Source organism: Neofelis nebulosa, chromosome X (genome assembly GCF_028018385.1).
Source record: "Neofelis nebulosa isolate mNeoNeb1 chromosome X, mNeoNeb1.pri, whole genome shotgun sequence".
Lineage (NCBI taxonomy): Eukaryota > Metazoa > Chordata > Mammalia > Carnivora > Felidae > Neofelis > Neofelis nebulosa.
In genome coordinates, this window is record NC_080800.1 from 8,845,536 (window position 1) to 8,867,576 (window position 22,041).

Below are 22,041 nucleotides of genomic sequence, written 5' to 3' on the forward strand. Positions count from 1 at the left end.
GACATGCTTGGCTGCAAATGCTGGGGAATTCAGATCCTCAGGAGTGGTCCTCAATTAATGCCAAATGCGAGCTGAAGAAGGATATTGCAGCATCCTTGTTCCTTGGGGGAGACATCTCTCAAGCAGGTTCTTGCTTATCCACAAGCAGTAACTGGTTAGTTAATGCACACTGCATTGACTTCTTCCCTTCCTTCTCTTACATCACCTCCCAAATGAACCACTTGCAATCAGATCCTTATCTCAGGGTTTGCTTCTGGGGGAATCCACCCTAAGATCAGTCCCAAGCAAGTCCTATTGTGATTCATCTAGTAGCACATGCATTGGTTCACAGTGGTCAGTTCCTTGAGGAATGTGTCTTGTTTACCCGGACTAGGGTTACCAGATTTAGCAAATAGAAATACAGGAACTCTAGTTATTTCTCAATTTCAAATAGTGTCAAATAATTGCTTAGTGCAAGTATATCCCATCTCAAATATTACATGATGTATACTTATACTAAAAAAAAATCATTGTTTACTTGAAATTCAAATATAATGGGAGTCCTGTCTTTTATCGGTCATCCTTAATCCCAGTTCTCATTGGGAGCAGTGGGCATTGCACCTAGACCGACACCAGGGCTGAGGAAAGGAGGGTGATTGGGATTGGCTTAGAAGATATAGAGCGTAGAGGGAGGGAGGGAGGCAGACCTGAATAGCAATGCTTAGAGATAAAGACATGTTGAGTACCAACTAGTAGGTGGGTGTGAGGTGGTAGATAAGGAATGATCAATTCAAAGAGCTTGGGCAAGGAAGCAAAAACGGGGTACAAGAAAACTGCAAGCTGCAGTTTCAAACATTGTGGGGAAGGAGGTGCCAAAGTCAGCGAACTTGCCGAGACGTTATCAATTTCTCTAGCCCTATTGCCTCGCACAGTGCCTGGCTCACTCTGGGCGCTCACTAAACATTAAATGAATGATGGGGTAGGAAGATTGGTGGAAATAAGAAATTCTGCCATTGTGAGCTTTATGGAAAACGGTGCCCACTAAAAAATGCACAGGGCCTTTTAGAGCAATGACTTGCATCTGATTATAGAAGCATAGAAAATATGAATTGCTATGTGAATTCTAAGTAATGAGCTTTTCTAATCCTTTCCTCATTTTTCATTGCAGGTACAATTCAACTTAAATCTTTCATGGCTAGTCGGGTTTTTGAATGCCACTTGTATGTTCAAAGCTAATTTACTTAATAGCTAACTTATCTGAACCTTGACCAATATTATTGGAGCATTTAGATTGACAGAGAGTTTGGGATGAAAATTCCCTATTCAATTTCAGAAGATTGTAATCAATTTATGTTTTTAATGACATTTCCTTTTCTTTCTGCAGGAAGGATAAAATCTCATCCTAGGTCTATTATTTCTAGCTATAAGTTCAAAGTTGAAAAAGATTGGTTTTATCCTCAGCAAGCGATGTGATATTTCCTAACTCTTTGGTAGAGAAAATGAAGAGAAATACAAAAATAAACGTCAGCATTTAGATAATAGAAAAGTAGTGCTAACACATCCTCAATTTTCATTAAAGTCAGCTTTTGTTACTAGAGAAAAATGTTTTTTTTTTTAAATTTTTTTAATGTTTATTCATTTTTGAAAGACAGAGAGAGACAGAGCACAAGCAGGGGTGGGGCAGAGTTGGGGGGCAGACACAGAATCCAAAGCAGGCTCCAGGCTCTGAGCTGTCAGCACCGTGAGATCATGACCTGAGTCGAAGTTGGATGCTCAACCGACTGGGCCCCCCAGGCACCCCAAGAAAAACGTTTTTATGAAACAATAAGCAGGCTGGTCTCCAAAGGGTGGTTTCAGCTTAAAATCATTTCTTCTGTAGATGATGTATCTTTAGAGTTAATATGTCCATTCTGTGTTAACTGTGTGTCAACCACATGAGAAGGGCAGAAATCTGTATATGGAGAAGTACTAAAAATGCACCTAGGAATTCAAAATAATATACATTTTAATGTAAAATTAAAGATGTACTTGTTCTAAGCTTTCTATCAAAAGTAAAAGTCTTCTCCGATGCTATAGAGAAAAGAAAGCAGAAAACCATAAACCCAAAATGGAGTCACTTGTGCTAGGCCCGTGTCACCAAATCAGGGCTTAATACCTAACATAACTGCAGTTTCCGACTTCCCTGTGAGTGTAGTCTTACCGGGTCAGTCTGGAGTTTTCTGGTTAGCACCAGTGAGGTAGTCTGCCACAAAGAGCCTCTTCTGTTCCCCAAAGGGAGGTGAGGTAATCTGCTCACTCTTTATCGCTGCTCTCTTCTGTCTATAAAAGTCTTCCATTTTGTATAGCTCCTTGGGCTCCTTTCTACTTACTAGATGGGATGCTGCCCAATTCATGAGTCGTTCAATAAAGCCAATTAAATCGTTAAGTTTTACTCCACTATATGTTTGGTATTTGAGGGAGCCCCTCAAAGCTGCTTTTTGACCTGTTACTTCGAGGTGTATTACCAAATCTGTGTGGTACTCTCATGGAAGTTTGCAGAGGAAGTAAAAGGAGGTCTCCTCTTTCTGAGAGTGTCAGGGTCAGTTATTCAGACCAATTCTCTGGATAAAATCTTCTTAGAAAGCTTAAAATTACTGAAGAGCTGACTAAAGCACAAAAGTGAAGGAAAATGTAAAATAACAAGCGTTGACCAGAATGTGGTGAATTGAAACCCTTGGGCATTGCTGTGGGAATGAAAAATGGTGTAGCTGCCGTGGAAAACAGTTTGGCAGTTTCTCAAAAAGTTAAACATAGAAATACCGTATGATCCAGCAATTTCGCTCCTAGGTGTATATTCAAAAGAACTGAAAGTAGGAACTCAAACATACTTGTACACCAATATTCATAGCAACATCTGTCACGATATTCAAAAGGTGGAAACAACCCAAGTGTCTGTCAGCAGATTAATGGATAAAAATGTGGTCTGTCCATACCGTGGGATATTATTCATCTACAAAAAGGAATGAGGGGGGCGCCTGGGTGGCTCCTTTGGTTAAGGGTCTGACTTGGGCTCAGGTCGTGATCTCAAGGTTCATGGGTTCAAGCCCCGCGTCGGGCTCTGTGCTGACAGCTCAGAGCCTTGAGCCTGCTTTGGATTCTGCCTCTCCCTCTCTCTCCCTGCCCCTCCCCTGTGCACGCACACTCTCTCTCTCTCTCTCTCTCAAAAAAAAATAAACATTAAAAAAAATTAAAAAGGAATGAAATTCTCATGCATGTTACAACATGGATGAACTTTGAAGGCATTCTGTTGAGTAAAATAAGCCAAACACTAAAAGACAAATACTGTCTGGCTTCACTTATACCAGATCCCTAGAATAGGCTATTTCATAGAGACAGAAAGTAGAACAGAGACGACCAGGGGCTGTGGGGAGGAGCAATTGGGGAGTTGTTGCTTAAGGGGTACAGAGTTTCTTCTGGGGATGATGAAAAAGTTCCGGAAATGGGTAGTGGTGATGGCTGCATGGCATTGTGAGTGTACTTAATGTCACTGAATCGTCCATTTAAAAATGGTTAAAACAGCAAATTTAATATTGTGTATATTTAATCACAGAAAAAAAGAAGGAAAAAAAAATGAAGGAGAAACCTGACAGGTAAATGAGCACAGAAGCTGCTTTTGACCTGAAGGCATTTACCAATTTTCAGAAAATTAAGACCTGTTCTTCACAGCCTCCTGCAGCAGGAGACAGAAAGCAAAGCACAGTCTTTTTGTTGGGTTTTTAATATTCATCTCATTGATTTTATCCTGATTGTGTCCACGAAGTTTCTGAATCAGAGACAGACTGTCATTAGTGTTATTTACATAACAATCATTGCATTGACCGCCCCTCCTTGTCCCAGACCTTACCCCCTCAAAATGAAAGTCAGGTGGAAAAATCTGTCCTGTGAGGGGCCAGATGATCCATAGGTGAGCAATGGAGAAGAATGGATTTTCTCTGCATGTATACTGGAGAATGAGATAGCTGCCCCCTCGCTTCTCTCAAAAAGAGGGAATAAAATTTTGCCTCCTGGGGATGGGATGAAAGGATCCTGGGTTCTCACTCTAACCTTTTAGTATGTGATTAAATCTTTTTAAGGACCAGATAAGCCTGAATGTCGCTGGCTCTCCAAGGCCCTGAGCCTCATTTTTCCCTTGAAATGTTAACACATACCTCCAGAGTTAAGTGAATCTCTCCAGAGTTCTCTCACTATCTATACAGTTCTAAATTACCTTCCCAAGGCTGCTCTTAGCTCTGGATCCCAAGTTTTCAGCAAGATTTATTCAGAAATCCCCACCTCTGCAGAAACACAAAAATATTTTCTCTGCACCCACACTGTTGAAGACCAGGCTTTAAAAAAATTTCTTTGTTAAAGTTCTGTTTATCAGCTCTTTCTAGTACTTAAGAATGATTTCCCCTTCTCACCGCTTCTATTCAACATTGCACTGGAGGTTCCAACAAGTACATTCAGACAAGAGGAAGAAGTGGGGGGAGAAGGACTCGGTGAGGAAGAAGCAAAATTGATTTCATGCGCAGGTTACACAATCATCTATGTAGAAAATGCTAAAGCATCTACAAGAAGCCTACTAGAACGAACTATAAGTGAGTTTAGCAAAATTGTACACAAGTACCTCTAACCTACGGCAGAACGTGATAGCTGCTTTTATAGAGGTACTGTGTCCTTTAGAAGTACTGAAGTGGGGACATTAATTCTCTTGGAGAAAGTAGAAGGCATCATAGGAGGTAAGCTGTGAATCACGTGTTTGAGGAAGGATTGATCTGGGTCAGGAAGAAGGCAATTGGTGTTCTGATGGGAGGACAGGGAAAAACACAAATGTTTGGAGGTGGAAAATCGTGGTGCTGAAATGCTGGACCTTGAATGTCAGACCCCAAATTAAGGACTTTATCTGAACGACTTGAAATAATTTTCCACACCTTCCTTAGAGTGTTATGTAATTATCTTCTCAACTATAAAATAGTAGGCTTACTTCTTTTTCTATTGGCTAGTCAAAAGAGATGATTATGTTCATAAGTAATTTAAATTGACCTTAGTATTTTGAAGCAGGCAAAATAATCCAGTTTGATGTAAAAGCAAATGAAAACATGAAATGAACATTTTCCAATCTGCTGCTCTTGGATATTTACCATCTTTCTACATAATCCTAGAATATAAGCTTTTCGAGGGTAGCACCATGTGATCTGAGTCTTTCACGTTTGCCACCGTGCAGGCCATTCAGTAGGCGTTTAATCCTTGCTCTCCAGCGATGATGTAAAACTGCAATCATCTAGGTGGTAACTCTTGACATTATTAAAAAATGAGTGCTTCCAAGAAAAGAAAAATCCACAGCACACAGCCAAACAATAAATATGGGAAATAGGCTAGAAATAGATTTATTTCTTAAAGCCCCTGCTTCTAGGACCCAGCGCTTAACTGGAGTGTCCTTCCCCCATCCAGGTCACATTGAGCAGCCTGGACATTTCCCAAGGCAGACAGCTTCCTCCTCCTGTAATCCAGTCTGTAGAGGAGGACGTGGTTTTCCCTGATTCCGAACACCATTCTGCTTTATTAAAAACTCTTTCTCCTTCCTATCCCAAAGCAGATGGGGCATGCACCTCTCTTTCCCTGCCTATTCAGTACTTTCTCATAGGAACCTCCGAGCACAAACCTGAGCCCTTCGGAGCCGACCCCTTCACACCAATTTCCAAAATAAGCCCTGGAGTGGACAGACAGCCGTGCAGACACAGTTGACCATGTGAGCAACTCGCCTTCCTTGGGATCACACCCGCTCCTACTCAGAAAGGAAATTCTGAGGCTCTGAACACTGTTCTTTCTCCCAAGACAACTTTCTGTCTGTAAGATTTCTCCCTTAGGCATGCCATTCTTAATGAGAAGATGTCCGCCATCGCCTGTGGACTTGAACTGCACTTTTGCTTTTGAAACCATGTGCCTCATTTTCTCAGTGTTGAATTTAAATAGACTGCTGTTATTGTATTTAGTTGAAAAGACTTTTTTTTTTTTTACACTAATATGAGGCTCATAAGGAAACATCCCAACTGGGTTGGTTAAGGTTACCCGAATAGGCAGGGAATCTATGTCCTCATTATCTCTGCCTTGATTTGTTTGGCTGTCAAAGATCTGCTCAGAATAGTTTGCCAGAACAAACCCTACTTGCAATGGGATGACAGAAACTGAGGTAAAATGAAGAATATGTAACAAAGGAGAAACTAGCATATTAAAAAAAATTTAATGTTTATTTATTTTGGAGAGAGAGTGCGCTAGTGGAGAAGGGGCAGAGAGAGAGGGAGACACAGAATCCCAAGCAGGCTCCAGGCTCTGAGTTGTCAGCACAGTGCCCGACGTGGGGCTTGAACCCACGGACCGTGACATCATGACCTGAGTCGAAGCTGGACGCTTAACTGACTAAAGCACCCAGGCGCCCCTCGTGTATTTTAAACAGCAGGTTTGGGAGACTTGCAAACTATAGTAGTGTGTTATTTCAAAACAGAACCAATAGAATACATCCACGCACACACACACATATATTTGGACAAGGGTTCATAGAGCTGTCTTATAAGGAATTGGTTCACATGATTATGGAGGCTGAGAAAACCCCATCATCTGCCATCTGTAAACTGGAGACCCAGGAGAACCAATGGTATAAGTTCCAGTCAGAGTGCAGGAGAAGACCCATGTCTCAGCTCAAAAATAGGCAGAGAGAGCAAATTCTCCCTTCCTCCACCTTTTGTTCGATTCAGACCTCCAATGGATTCTCTAAGGCCCACCCACCCTGGGGAGGGAAATTCCTTTATTCCATCTACTGGTTCAAATGTTAACCCATTCAGATGCACACTCACAGGTACACGTAACATGATGTTTAACCAAATATCTGGGCACCCCACGGCCCAGTCAGGGAGACACAGAATTAATCATCACACGTAGTGAGCAGTTTAGCGAAAGTCCATGGAGAGTTGATATTCCCCACTTAAAATGTGTATCAATTTGGACAAATCAAATTGGCCACCTGCATATGAGTCCTGTGACTCACCCACTTTGACTTGACTTTGCCTGCCACCGGTCTTTGGCATGAGCCTATCTCAAATGTAAATGGCATCCCTCCTCTTTTGAACAACTTCACTAAAGCAATGGGTCTAGAACAGCAGTTTCAACCGGGGGTGATTCTACCTCAAGGGGATATTTGGCAATGTCCAGAGACATTTCTGGTCATCACAACTGGGGAGATGCTATTGGCTTCTAGTGGTTGGAGGCCAGGGACGCTGCTAAACAACCTCCAGTGTGCAGGGCTGCCCTATAACAAAGAAGTATCCAGCCCAAAATGTCAATCATGCTGAGGCTGAGAAATCCTGTTCTAGAGAGAAAGAGACAGTCCACACTGCTCAACACAATATGCCCCACATGTCCCGTCTTTGTCGTGAGAAACCAATGCTTTCTGAAAGCTTTCTAGATCGGGATTTTTCCACTGAGTTTAAATTACTGGGTAGGATCTAGTGTTAAAATTGGCAACTTTTGAATAACTGCATTAAGGTAGACACGTTACATATCAAATTTGGATGAGATGCAGGAAAGCCATGAGAGAAGTTAAGCGGCACTTTGAAATCGAAGAGAACTGTGTGGATGGTGTGCAGGTGGCTTTATTCCAGCTCATAGCGCAAAATACCCCATAGTGAGTTCTCAGATGAGGAAGAGCAAATACTCATTTTCGTCAGACGCAAATTGCTGAAACTGCAGTTATGACCTCTTCAGACCTTCAGAAGGTGCCAGTTCCTTCCCAGTATGACACCACTGTGATTCTAACTGCACTGGGTTGTCTTGAGCCCATAGGGGTCAGTGGGCAAAACTTCAGAAATCTTGTTTCTTGACTTGCCAGTTTGTGTGCTCTATTGCAAACCTGATTGCTTTTTTCTTAAATGGTAACCTGTACGTCTTTGCTCATGGTCAGGAAAAAAAAAAGTCCCTGTTAATAATTTACAAAAGACAGAGCTCCTCCTCTCTTGCATCCTCAAATCTCTCAAAACACGTGATCGTCTAAGCATATCTGGTTTCCAAGTAGCTGAGTGAGGAAATATGATTGGCCTCTCAGCATTGATTCCTCCTCTCCTTCCTCTCTCACTCTTCTTGCCTAGCAGTTGTTTGCTACGAGACGGTCATTGTTCCTATAAACGAATAAACAGAGTTCTTTCTTTCCATCCTTAGGAAAAGGTGGGCTGTTTTGCCTTCCTACCATGGACGAGGATCTTGAAGGAGAAACTTGGCAGACCTTTTCCATTCCCTGGGGCTTCGGCCAGGCAGTAGAGGATGAAGGAGGACATACATGCCAGTGAGTAACAGTCCTCAAGTACAAATAGCAGGGGTCCTGTCATTGCTTCCTGAGATTAGCTCCTGGTTTTCAGTAGGATGGATTTATTTGGACAAGGGTTGAAAACCATGTCTCAGAATTATACAAAAATGATGCCTTTGATAGAAAAGCGATGAGATCCTTCTGAGTTTTGTCTCAGTAACTGTAATTTTTACAAAAAGAACATTTGGAGGTGAGGCAGGAATATCCTGCAAAAGAAAAGCATAACGTCATACACTACTCTGGCTGTTTATTTTCTCACGACTGCATGTCCAGAGGCATGCTTTTGGGAAGAGAGAAACTGATTTTAGCTGCTCATCCTTATATATGGTATTCTAATCGGCTATCACTCACAGTAAACTTTTGACTGCACTTGTGCACTTTTTGCAAGGGAAATTGGGCTGTGCTGTGTTTATTTTCTTTTGAAAGTGGTATCTTCTCAATGACAAATGTATCTATCAAGATGAAAACTTTTCATTGTTAAGCAGAAAATGCTATGTTGGCTATACAAATTAGTTTGTATTTAATTGCTTATCTTCAGTGGTCTTGATAAATAAGTGTTTCTCCCTTGGAAACCTATTTTACAGAAAGTGCAGATCCTTGATGAGTGGCTGATGGTTTATATAAATATGTAATTCTTTCTTGATTTTGTCTAAGTTTCAAGTATTTTGAAATTCTTGAAATTTGTCAGTGCTGCATGCATTTTGGAATGCAAATTGGAAAGTTTCCAGTCATTGTGCTATTCAGTGCTTTCTCATTAATCACTGGTACTTGTGAGTTTGTTTAAATGATATTCTTTCAGCAGATTCTATGATTATCGAGTGTTGCAGCATTGCAATAAGAACATTATGTGAAGGAGCACCTATAAAGGAACTGCCACAGGTTAAGAGAAGCTCTCCAAATGAGTAGAATTCATTATCCTGGACTTTTATCACTTGGGACTTTGAGCCAAATGTGTTTAGAGTTGCCATCATTTTCCATAATAGTAATCACTTGGTGGCACTATGTATTTTAAAACAGTTTTGACAGTTTGCATGGGTGCGAATGAAACCTCTTTCCTTTCGTTGTAAGGAAAATTTAGAAAGTGACGTTGTCATTCTTTGGGACTAGAACATATGAAACAGCCTGATGTTTTGGAGCTAGCAACAGTGATCTCCCAAAAACTACTGTTCGCTTATGATGTAATTTCATTGGACAGCTTTTCTTTGTAGTGCACACATTTTCTTCCGGATTTCATACCTGAAAGATGAAATGATTGAATATACTTAAGCTAAAGAGAACAGCCGCTTAAGACAGGATCCTGAGCTTTGTGGCTCTTGCTTGTCTGATTAGTACCATGAAATGAAATAGATTTGGCTCCGAGCTCACTGAAGCATGTTGTTTACAGGTTTGGGAGAAAATAGATAATGAAAGGGATAAGGAATGTTTTAAATCAGAACACTAAAGACAAACCACTGAATTCCAGTTGGATAGTTTGTTGGCCGTACTTTTAACTCCATGTACCCAGTGAAAAGTCTAGTGTGTCTTGTTTTATTAGAATTAGTGCTAGATATGTATCTAAAGACTGGAGTTCCGTGTTATCCCTGGATGTGCTTAGTCATTAGATGATTCAAGTTAATATATTATTAATTTTAATTTTATACATAAAATACTATTTTATTTTTATGACTCAACACAAAAAGCAACCATTATTATAACTTCAGCTCATTTCTGCAGTGGACGATGCTCTCAGGTATAGAACCATGTAAATGTGGTTCAAGATTCAGTCGGTGGGGACAGTCTTCGTAGAGCAACAAGTGAGGCTGGCCCAATTCCCTCAATCGAGTCTCATTTGAGCTGCTGACTTTTCACAGGAGTACGATCTAAAATCCTTAGTCTGTCGTCCAGTCAGGCAGCGCAGGCTCCCTCATCTGGGAGGTCCCTGCAGCCCTTCTCCACGTTGCTCATTGCTGATCCGAAGAAGCTATCATAAGACTGAAGTGAAGACGAGAATGGTTCACTTTCCTGAAGTTTGTAACCTTTAAAATTAAAGTGACTCAAGATTGTTTTTGTTGTTGATTAAAGAGCAACTGGTTGCCCAGTAGAGCAGCCACACAGAATGGTCAGATTTCCGGAACCGGTCTGACCTGGCTGTGTGCCCTGGTGCCTTCATTTATTGCCTACATGGCTTTGGGCAAGTTTGTCAGTTTCATTAAGCCTCAGTCCTCATGTCTGTAAGATGAGGATAATACCTACCTCATGGGGATGGAGGGCTAAGTTAGTTATTGTAGGAACATCTCCTAGCACAGTGCCTGCCTCAGCCAGTTATCTGATTACCGACGGTCATTCTTAGTATTCGTATTAGTAGCAGTGATAGCGGAGCCTTTCAAAAACAATCTGGATCACAGGCCTTCGGGTTCAGTTTAAGTTTGAGAGAAAGTTATAGGTTATTTGGCTATATCTTCTGGCAGGAAGATTCTAATCTTCTAGTAGGAAAAAGGATTCATTTGGAACCTCACCTACTAGAATGGCAAACAGGGATAACACTGAGAATGCCAAGTGCTAGCCAGGGTACGGAATGACCAGAACTCTCATGGATTGCCCGCACGATGACAGAGATCGATGGGTGCCAGGGGTTAGGGGTTGGAGAAGTGTGTGAAAGTACCTTCTGTAATGGAGCTATTTTGTATCCTAATTGTGGTCATGGTTATAAGAACCTATACATGTGATAACATTTATATAGAACAGTAGTATGTCGAAAAGTCAAATTTACTATGTGATAATTTAAAACATGAAAAATGAGAATACAAGCTTTTGGCCCTTGAGGAGTTCATAGGTGCACTGAGGGACAAACACAAATACTTATAATGCAGTGGGGTGAATGCAGTGATCGCAGCGCGCTGAGAGAAGAGCTAACACCTGGTGTGGCATTCCGTACTGGTCTGATGTGACTGGGTTACAAGCGTACCCAGATATTGCTGCGCAAGAATTGTGGGGTCCTGAGGCCCGGGCCAGTTGCAGCCTTGTCCCTGTACCCTCAACCGTCTTCTATGTGTTCCAAGACCTGAAAAAGTCTGGGGGGGTCCTGGATTAGGGTATGATGAGACCCCTTTGCCTAGTCGCCTGGGAGGAGGAAGGTACCGAGAAACCTCCATAGGGGAGGTGGTGCCCGCAGTGGGAATAAAGGGTAAAAAAGAGAGAGCTAGGCAGAGCCAGCAAGCCAGTCGTTGCCTGACAAAGGCACAGAGGAGAGAAAGTGAGTACAAGGTGGGAGCTCTAGGGTATCCAAGATGACAAGAGTACGAAGTGTGACGTGTGGCTGGAGAACGGAGACCGGGGACAGATTTCTGGATAGCCTTGTATAATAAAAGGACATTTGGTTTTATGATAGTGGATTCTGGGCGTATTTAGAGGCACATGGGGGATGAGGCGGCAGAGACAGCAATTTGATGAAAGTGAGAAGAGGCTGCAGGGGTGGGATAATGGGAAGAAGTACAGGGTTTGATCTTAACTGTCAAGTGCTTGAGAACACACTTGTAGCATGTGTAGCATTAACGGCAGACTCTCCCTCCTGGGAAGATCTTTTCACTCATTCGTTCACCACCAATTCATTCAACAAATCATCCACCTGCCTGATAGGCACTATTTTAGGTCCCGGGGATCCAACAGTGAGCAAAATCAAGTCCCAGCTCTTGTGGAGCTGATATTTTCAGGGCTAAATGAGCTAAGCTTTGGACAGTTTTGAAATGTAAAGGGGCTCTGAGGTAATAATGCCTAGTAGACAGGTGCTATAAAGACCAGTCTGAGCTGAAAATTCAAATTGGTGGTCACTGGTACAAAGATAGAAATCGGAGCCTTAGAAGTTGATTGAATAATCCATCTTTTGATACTTCAATAAAGCTGGAAAAAACCTATTTTTTTCACCCAAATTCTCAATGATTTGCCATTAAGGCTTGTTCTTCTGTAAGAGGAGGGATCCGTCTAGCTTATGCTGTAATCTCAAGGGTGCTCATCCACCCAGATTCCTTTTTTATGACATCCTGGCAAAGGGTTCTCTAACCTTTCTAGAAGAGACTGTGTTACAATGAACAGATGTGTCTGACATGTGGAACATTATACTAAGCTCTAGGATGGGGAGGGGAGGGAAAAGAAAGAGTAGACCTGGTCCCTCTTCTGAAAACACTGAAAGTCTACAGGGAGAGCTAGCTCCTTAACTCTCTGTAAGTACTTAAGGTACTTGAGAATGGCCATAAGCAAACAAATAGAAATTCTGGGTGGCTCAGGGTGCTGAATCTTATAGTACATATATACATGGGCAGAGTTGTAAAGCAGTCATCAGTGACTTTCAAAAGAAGTATGTTCTTTTTTTAAAAATTTTTTTAATGTTTATTTAGTTTTGAGAGAGAGAGAGAGAGTGAGAGAGTACGAGTGGGGGAGGGGCAGAGAGAGAGAGAGAGAGAGAGAGAGGAAGACACAGAATCTGAAGCAGGCTCCAGGCTGTGAGCTGTCAGCATTGTGCCTGACATGGGGCTCAAACTCATGGACTGTGAGATCATGGCCTGAGCCGAAGTTGGATGTTTAACTGACTGAGCCACCCAGGCGCCCCAAAAGGAGTATGTTCTGAAGCCAGTTATCGATGAACTGGCAATAATTGGAATGACATAGGCCAAATTCTTGGGTTTGACTTTGAGCAGCATAAATCGGCACGTGGTATTTTGAAGAGATTCTTTTAATGAAATAGTTTTAACCTGGCTGTGTTGTTAAAGCTGCTGTGACTCAGGTACGTATTCATGCTACCATGTCGATGTGGCCCCCAAACCAAAGCATTAAAATTCCGGTTGTTCTGACAACCAGGAAATAAACAAGTGGATGTCCTTTCTCCATCGTAAGTCCTCATCTCCCTGTGGTGGGTCTGGGATAAGGTGTGAGTCAAAAGTGGGGAGGCAAAAGGGTATGTTCAGGTACCATCTGGCAGGCAAACTACCCATGACCGGGAATCGCGTGCTAACCATTGTCCACAGCTCATAAAGGACTTTTGGTCATTCTGAGCTGAGTGCCCACTCATTTTTGGAGCTGTCATGACAGCTTGGATGGTCTGCATCTCATGTCAATTAATTTCACCTTTAAAATGACAGTGGCTCTACTTGTTTACGTATAACAAAGAATTACACGTACTCAACTAAAAATGTGACTTATTTCCTTTTCCATTTGATAATTCAGGGATAGACACCTCTGCTGTTTAAAGACTTCTTGAGGGGCGCCTGGGTGGCGCAGTCGGTTAAGCGTCCGACTTCAGCCAGGTCACGATCTCGCGGTCCGTGAGTTCGAGCCCCGTGTCAGGCTCTGGGCTGATGGCTCGGAGCCTGGAGCCTGTTTCCGATTCTGCGTCTCCCTCTCTCTCTGCCCCTCCCCCGTTCATGCTCTGTCTCTCTCTGTCCCAAAAATAAATAAAAAACGTTGAAAAAAAAAAAAAATTTAAAAAAAAAAAAAAAATAAAGACTTCTTGAGTATACTCAGTTTTATTGACCGGTGTTATGTTGGACACTAAGAGTAAAGAGGAGGAAGAATGTGTTTGTCTTTATTCATTCTCAGCTCCATATTGCACAGAAAATCTTCAAATAAATTTCTAACAGATCTAATATATATTATATTACAATACATACATTCTTTGTATATAAAATTCATTTACTAATGAATTACTAATATAAAAATTTCCTTTGAATTGATGTCTTTTTTTTTAAGTTTATTTATTTATTTTGAGAAAGACCCACTGGGGAGGGGCAGAGAGAGAGAGAATCCCAAGCAGGTTCTGTGCTGTCAGTGCAGAGCCCAATGCAGGGCTTGAACTCACAAACTGTGAGATCATGACCTGAGCTGAAATCAAGAGTCAGATGTTTAACTGACTGTACCACTCAGGCACCCCCTGATGCAGATTCTTATCTATTTAAGAATTCTTCTGGGGGGGGTAGGGGGGAAGAATTCTTCTCCGTTAAAGGGACCATTGCTTTCTTCAGTTCTTCAAAGAGGCATATGACTTCGTCCCCACCCAAAAAGGCTTAGAAGTGCTGCTCAATGAATTATCTCTATACAATAAACTTAATTATGTACAAAAGCAATTATTTCAACGTTTTGAGTTGAATATATACCCAAATAAAGCAAAATCTTATTGAGGGACACTTGGCTGGCTCAGTCAGTAGAGCACACGACTCTTAATCTCAGAGTCATGAGTTCTAGCCCCATGTTGGGCGTGGAGCCTACTTTGAAAAAAAAAAACAAACATCTTATTGAGGCTCATTTACATGATTTATTATTCCATCTGAACTTTCAGTGGCTGGGATGAATTTATGGCCAAATGCTTATAAAACCAAAGTGCCCTTGTGAGATGCTCAGCTTAGAGGTTGCCTTACTCTACAGGATGCACACGTCCCTGAGGAATCATATTTGTTAGTTTCTCAGCTTTTCTCATGCATATCAAGAAGGTGTATCCAACAGTAATCAATGATTCAAACCTCACTGATTTGTACTCCCCATTCATAATTTTCCTCCAGTATGCACTTCTATTTTCTGAGGTTTTTAAAGATGGTAATTAGGGAGTCTTCTACTCTTTGAGTAAAGTGGATTTCTAGAAGGAAACAGCTGGGAAACATGTTGGAATTACAGAGAGGAGATCGATTTAGACAACCGCCCCCCCCCCCTTTTATTCTGGTTACAAAGCACAGACAAACTCAGTGCTTTGAAAAGCAAACAGAGATGTCAGAAGGTCCTTCTCCAGGCAATTCAACATGTACTTGAAGGACCCTTCTCGGACAAGGACTGTGCTTTGCCCTTTCAGAGCCTACTCTCAGGTAAAGATGGTTATCCTGTATTACAGATAATTGCTGATGGGATTGAACACAATCCTCCCAGGAGACTGAGGCTAATGGGTTGGAAGTTCTGTGTCTTTAATATATTTGCTGGGGGGATACCGTCTCCCCTTTCTAATACAAAACTCAAAACCCCGAAGCAGGGAACATGCACGCACACTCACACACAATGCCAGGTCCAGTAATCACATCTTTCATTTTTTGTTGTTTACTTTTTCTTTTTTGCTTATTCTATTTCTGTATTTTTAACTGTTCTATTTCTCTATTTTTGTTGTCATGTGATAATCATTTCTTAATATCACCCTTCCTTTCTGACTCAGGATTTTGTGCAAATCGTTCCCTTCTTCCGGAATGTTTCATCATTCACGTCTGTGTTCAAATGTCTCCTTTTTGGAGAAAGCATGCACACGTTGACATTCATTCATTTAATGACTCTATTTACTAACACTGTACCTGGCACTGATCTATATGCTAGTGGAGCCATAACATTATACCATTACTAAGCTGGTCTTCTGTCTCTTTGTGAAAATGTAGACACTTGACTAGGATTTTTTTTTTAAGTTTATTTATTTATTTTGAGAAAGAGAGAGAGAGAGAGAGCACATGGGAGGTGCAGAGAGGGAGAGAGAGAATCCCAAGCAGGCTCTGGGCTGTCAGCACAGATCCTGATGTGAGGCTCAAACAGACAAACTTAGAGACCCTGACCCAGGCCGAAATCAAGAGTCAGACGCTCAACCTAGGGAGCCACCCAGGTGCCCCTCAACTATGATTTTTGATTGAAACTTTCATCTGTAATGGGTACTGTTCTGAGGTCTCACATTACTAGTGTATCAGGAGTGTGTTTTTTTTCCCCTTGAGTTTTCATGGGGAAAGAGGTAGTAAAATGATAACATAGATAAATGGAGTTTTGAGAAGTTGCCTACAAGATTAATTTCTTGTTCTAAAAAAGTAGATTGATTGATTGATTATCCAGTAAAGTTAAAACATGATTTGTAAGTGTATAATTTCCTTACAGGAAATGCTTATAAATATGATAAAAATAAGTATGATTTTATATTTTCTTGCATCTTATTCTTAAATATTAAACTCATTTTATTGGAATATTATTGGAAAATGTTAATTCTGAGGTTTCACATGACAAATAGCAACCATTTCATACAGCATATTTTCCCAAATGAAGCACATTATGACTGAAATGTGGATGAGAGGCCTAAAGGTGATTACTACGTACATCAAATCCTTTATTTCCCAATTCTAGTTTGTGTACGCCTTTCACCTCAAAGTTCTATGTAGTCGTCTTTTGGCTTTACCACTACACCTTCACAATTTTTACCTCCATGACATCTCTGAAATTCTACTGTTTCTCTTTCTGGAGAATATATTCTATAATATCCTTGATCCTCCCAATTCACTAGGTTAGTGAAATTATATATGCCATGTGCCATAGCAATTCATAATTTTAAGAATCTTTTTAAAATTGTCATCCTCTGTATAAAGGACTTGGAGAACTTTCTAGGATGTATTTGTCGGTAGGGCTGACTTTTTTCAGTTTTCTCTACCAGATGTGATCACCATTGCTCAGTCATTACACACTTCTTTTTACTTCTCCATATATCTATGTTTATTTATTTTTATTTATTTTTATTTTTATTCTTTTTTTTAGCGTTTATTTATTTTTGAGACAGAGGGAGACAGAGCATGAACGGGGGAGGGGCAGAGAGAGAGAGGGAGACACAGAATCGGAAGCAGGCTCCAGGCTCTGAGCCGTCAGCCCAGAGCCCGATGCGGGGCTCGAACTCACGGACCGTGAGATAGTGACCTGAGTTGAAGTCGGACACTCAACTGACTGAGCCACCCAGGAGCCCCTCCATTTATCTATGTTTAAGTTGAACTTCCTCTATGGGACTGTTCTCTGATAACTCCAGAATATACTAACTGAACTTTTTCTAGGTGTCCATAGAATTTGTTTTTGTAATTTTTTAATGTTTATTTAGTTTTGAGGGAGAGAGAGACAGAATGTGAGCAGGGGAAGGGCAGAGAAACAGGGAGACACAGAATCCAAAGCAGGTTCCAGGCTCCCAACTGTCAGCACAGAGCCCCACGCAGAGCTTGAACTCACAAACCATGAGGTCATGACCTGAGCCGAAGTTGGATGCTTAACTGACAGAGCTACCCAGGTGCCCCAGAATTTTGTTTTTGATGTTAAAATATTTTGATTCCCAAATATATGCTTAGTGCACTATTATTGATTGAAGCATATTTTCTAATTGTTTTCTTTGTAAAATACTAGTATTCCCAAATCTATTGCAAGTTTCTTAGAATTATGTCTCCAACTTTTCTCACCTTATCCACCAGCTCTAAATAAATATGTATTAAATGGAATTGAATACAGAAAAGAGGTTTTCATGAAGAAGATCTACTCCAAATGTGTGAGTCAGATTTTGCATATATTCTGCCTTCTAGTTGGTAGGCATGTTTCTATATAGTTCTTTAAAAAAAATTTTTTTAATGTGTATTATTTTTGAGAGACAGAGAGAGAGAGACAGAGTGTGAGTGAGGGAGGGGCAGAGAGAGAGGAAGACGCAAAATCCGAAGCAGGCTCCAGGCGCTGAGCTTTCAGCGCTGAGCTTTCAGCACGGAGCCCAACGCAGGCCTCAGATCTGTGAACTGCGAGATCATGACCTGAGCCGAAGTCGGATGCTTGACTATCTGAGCCACCCGGGCACCCCTCTGTAATAGTTCTTTCAAGTGTTTTGGCTTTTAAAATTTCTGTTATCTCCTATGCAAGCAGAACATGTATATTTGCTATCAATTGCTGTGTAATGAACCACCCAAAACATAATAGCTTAAAACAGCAGAGACTTATTATTTTTTTGTAATTTCTGTGGACTGGGCTTAGCACGGTGGTTCATTGGCTGCAGGAGCTCTTATCTGGGGTCACTTGTGAAAGCTAGGAGGTCAGCTGGGGCTGGAATGTCCAAGATGGATACGCTCACATGCCTGGCATCTCAGCTACAGTGCCTAGAGCTGAGGGCTAACTAGTCCTCTCCCTCTTTCCCACTCAGCAGTCTGTCTCAAGCTTTTTTTTTTTTTTAAGTTTATTTATTTTGAGAGAAGTAGTGCAAATGGGGAAAAGGCAGAGAGAGAGGGAGGAGAGAGAATTCCAAGCAGTCTCTACACTGGCAGTGGCAGTGTGGAGCCCAATGTGGGGCTCGAACTCACAAACTGTGAGATCATGACCTGAGCTAAAATCAAGAGTCAGTCGCTTAACCGACTGAGCCACCCAGATGCCCTTGGCTCAACCTTTTTTACATGGCAGCTGGGTTCTAAGAAGACAAAAGGAAGCTGCCAGGCTTCCTCAGTCCTAGACCTAGAAGTCACATAGCTTTAGTTCTGCCACATTGTCATTGTCCGAACAGGTCACAGGACAAGTCATATTTAAGGGGAGGGGCTCCACCTCTCACTGGGAGCAGCAGCAAAGTCACACCCCAGAAGGACAGGTAGGGAGGGGGGAACTGTTGGCAGCCATTTTTGCAGATAATCTGTCGCAACAGGATAGTGTGATAGGAGTGTGAAATGATCCAGATACACTTTAAAATTTTTGCAGCTTAGAAAGCTGAAGCCTAGAGAAGTGAGATGGCTTGCCCAAGGTCCCATAGCTGTTTTCCCAGAACTTTGTTACACCAAGTGTGGCCCCTGGACCGACAGCATCAAAACCGGGAGCTCGCCGGAAATGCGGACTCTCAGGCTCCACCCCAGATTTGTTGAACCAGAATCTGCCTTTTCCCAGGATCCCCAGGGGCTCTGAATGCACATCAAATTGTGCTGAAAAGATCTTTTGCGCCTTTTACTTCCAAAACTGAAAACAGAAGACCTAGTTATGAAATAAGAATGTCTTACCATCTGAGACTTGACTCAGCACGACAAAGGTTTTGTTTTACTTAATACCTGTTATATATATTTTTTGAAGCACTTCCCTTAGCTCTTTAAAATTATTATTGAATTTAATTCTCACAATAGCTCTGAAGGGTAATTATTATAATTTACATTTTATAAAAGAGCAGACTGATGTTTAGAGACCCACACTCGTCCATGGTGGGGCCGAATTAAAGCCTAGGGTTTTCCGACTCCAAACTCCGTGCTCTTAATTACAGGACCGTATACACTGGCAAGTGCCATATAGCAGCTGTGAAGGAGTCTTAAGTGTTTAGAGGAAGAGATTGTTTGAGGGAAGCCGAGGTATGTGGCTCAGCTTGGTGAGCGGCTGCTTCTCTCCTGATGCCTCCCACTCCCACCTTGCCTTAAGTGAAGAGGCTGGCACGGGCATGTGACAGATGGCGAGACCCTGCTCTGCCGTATGTGCCCTGCTCCCTGTTCCTGGGCACACAGCTGCCTGACACAGACCTTGCCAGTTGGGCAGCTGCCTCTTGAAGTGTCTCCAAGGGCTGTTGCTCAGAGAGTGCAGTCCAGCATTTTTTCTGCTTTCCCTTTTAGACTTGTCTTCCCTCTGCTTCTAGGTCTCCACCCAGAGCAGAGAGTGCTCTTTGGGGACTGAAGGGGAGCCCGGGCCAGACCTTGAGCTGCACATAACAGGTGGCATGTGGACGAAGCTCATCCCGAGGCGGGCGAGCCAAAGCAAGGAGCAGGGGACAGGGCCGGGCTCCTCCTGGATTCCCGCGTCCGGGAGAGCTTGGCGCCTGCCGGAGCTCCTTTCCGACAGCTGTGCGTGGGATGGAAAGGCAATTTCCTCCTTGCTGTTCCCTTTCCAGGAATGAGGAGCAAGTGCAGGCAAGGGCACTCCTCTTCCTAGACCCGGGGGCTGAGGGAAGAGGGGGCCAAGGACAAAAGCTCCAGAATCTTTCCATCTTGGAGTAAAGAGAGCAATATTTATGTTTGCTTTGGTCCGGTCAGCACTTCGTGCCACCGCTGGGCAGGTTAACACTTGCCATCTGACCCTGACAGTGCAGTGTGAGCTAGCTTAGGTAGTGTGATTACCGAGTCTGGAGTAAAATCTACATGCTTTCGCTTTCTTTGGGTAAGTTACTTGATAAGTTTCAAGGTTGTCATCCAGAAACTGGGAATAATAATTTTCTCTCTTCATATGATTGCTGTGAGGGGTAAATGGGAAAATACGTGTAAAGGGATTCATAGCCTAATAACTGGCATTTAATACATATTTGATAAATATTATTTGGTAATGTTAGAGTTTTTATGAGGGTAGAAACTGTCTTGTTCGCTGCCATATCCCCAGCTCCCAGAACAGTTTCTGGCACATAGTAGGTACTTATTAATTATTTGATGAATGAAGGAATGAGTGAATGAATGGATGACTTAAGCGAATTAATGAATATATTCTATGACAGTCTAACAGTTATTTTTGTGCTTTATCAGAGGACTCGATGGCTTTAAGTGTAAACGGTTGAGTGTGATTGTGTTTGTGCACATGTATACATAGCAGGTGTATATATGTATGTATATGGGATAGAGATTTTTCAGATGCTGCCTAGTTAGTCAGAAATGACACGGCCCTTTTTTTCTGGAGCTATAGCTCTCTTCCTGTCCCCCTCTTCCCTTTGCATGCTTGCACACTTGTGTACTCTTGCCCTCACTCTCACGTGCACTTGCTTCATCTTTTCTTTTCTCTTCTTTTCTTTTCCTTTCCTCTTCTCTTCTCCTCTCTTCCTTTCTTTTTCCTTTCCTTTCTTTTTCCTTCCTTCCTTTCCCTCCCTCCCTACGTGCCCCCTCTTTTTCTTTCTTTCTTTCTTTCTTTCTTTCTTTCTTTCTTTCTTTCTTTCTTTCTTTCTTTCTTTCTTTCTTTCTTTCTTTCTTTCTTTCTTTCTTTCTTTCTTTCTTTCTTTCTTTCTTTCTTTCTTTCTTTCTTTCTTATTTTGGCTTTGGTGTTTAAAATCCTTCCTCAGAACCTATCGAAATATATAGCTTTCATACTCACAATACACCCAAGGTCTTTGCCACGTGAAACAGTATAGCCTTTCTGCTCTGATGATGGTCTTTCAACAGTGTGCTGCTCACTTGCTTTTGTTGAACAGAATTCAAACAAGTAAATTTGGAAATTTAATTGTTTTATTAAATGATTTGTGAATTGGTCAGCATCCCATTTAGCAAGCAGAGGATACCTCCACTGAGCTAAACAAAAGAAGGGTTTTTAAAGGCAGAGAGAAGGCATTAAAAAAAAAAAGAAATTTATTAGTGAGGAATGCATTGGTTAGGCAAGGTTGCCCTTCTAAGGGGAACGGAAGGGGTCTGTCAGTAAATTTCCAAGTACTGATTGGAATATTCCATGTTGACGGGTTAAAGGTTACATTCCTGGGGCGTGGGGGTTAAGACTGGACTTAGGTTAGGTATTAAGTCTCAGTTTACTGACTTGGGGCCTTAAGTGATACTATTTTGGGCCCATGATTTTCTTCTTACCGGTTGTAATTCAAGTGCTAGGGCAATCATTTTACAGTCCTCCTTGGGTGTGTGAGCTGTCTCCCAGTCTTGGCCTGTTGAAGGCCATGAGGCTCTGACAACCACCCACTCCTTCACTCCCACATGAGTTGCAAGGAAGACAGGATAAGCACAAAGACACATGTGCACTAGGATACAACCAGAGCCATAAGAATGAGTAAGTACATAAAAACCTGCTGTGCAGAGAATGGATTTACTCTGCTCAATAATTGAGTTCCGAGATGGTGAAACTGAAGGGACTTTTCACAGTTAAAGAAAGGGCAGGGGCACCTGGGTGGCTCAGTCCATTAAGCGGCCAACTTCAGCTCAGGTCATGATCTCACAGTTCCTGGGGTTGAGCCCCACATCGAGCTCTGTGCTGACAGCTCAGAGCCTGGAGCCTGC

General features: G+C 42.0%; 1 protein-coding gene across 4 annotated transcripts in view; it reads left to right on the forward strand.

Moving 5' to 3' along the window:
• FRMPD4 (FERM and PDZ domain containing 4) overlaps positions 1-22,041 on the forward strand; it is an 850,869-nt gene that overhangs the window by 60,487 nt on the left and 768,341 nt on the right. For all 4 annotated transcript variants that reach the window (XM_058713629.1, XM_058713628.1, XM_058713630.1 and 1 more), the window contains exon 5: positions 8,206-8,329. In XM_058713629.1, coding sequence (XP_058569612.1) covers positions 8,206-8,329 — 124 coding nt within the window. The remainder of the gene's footprint in view (positions 1-8,205; positions 8,330-22,041) is intronic.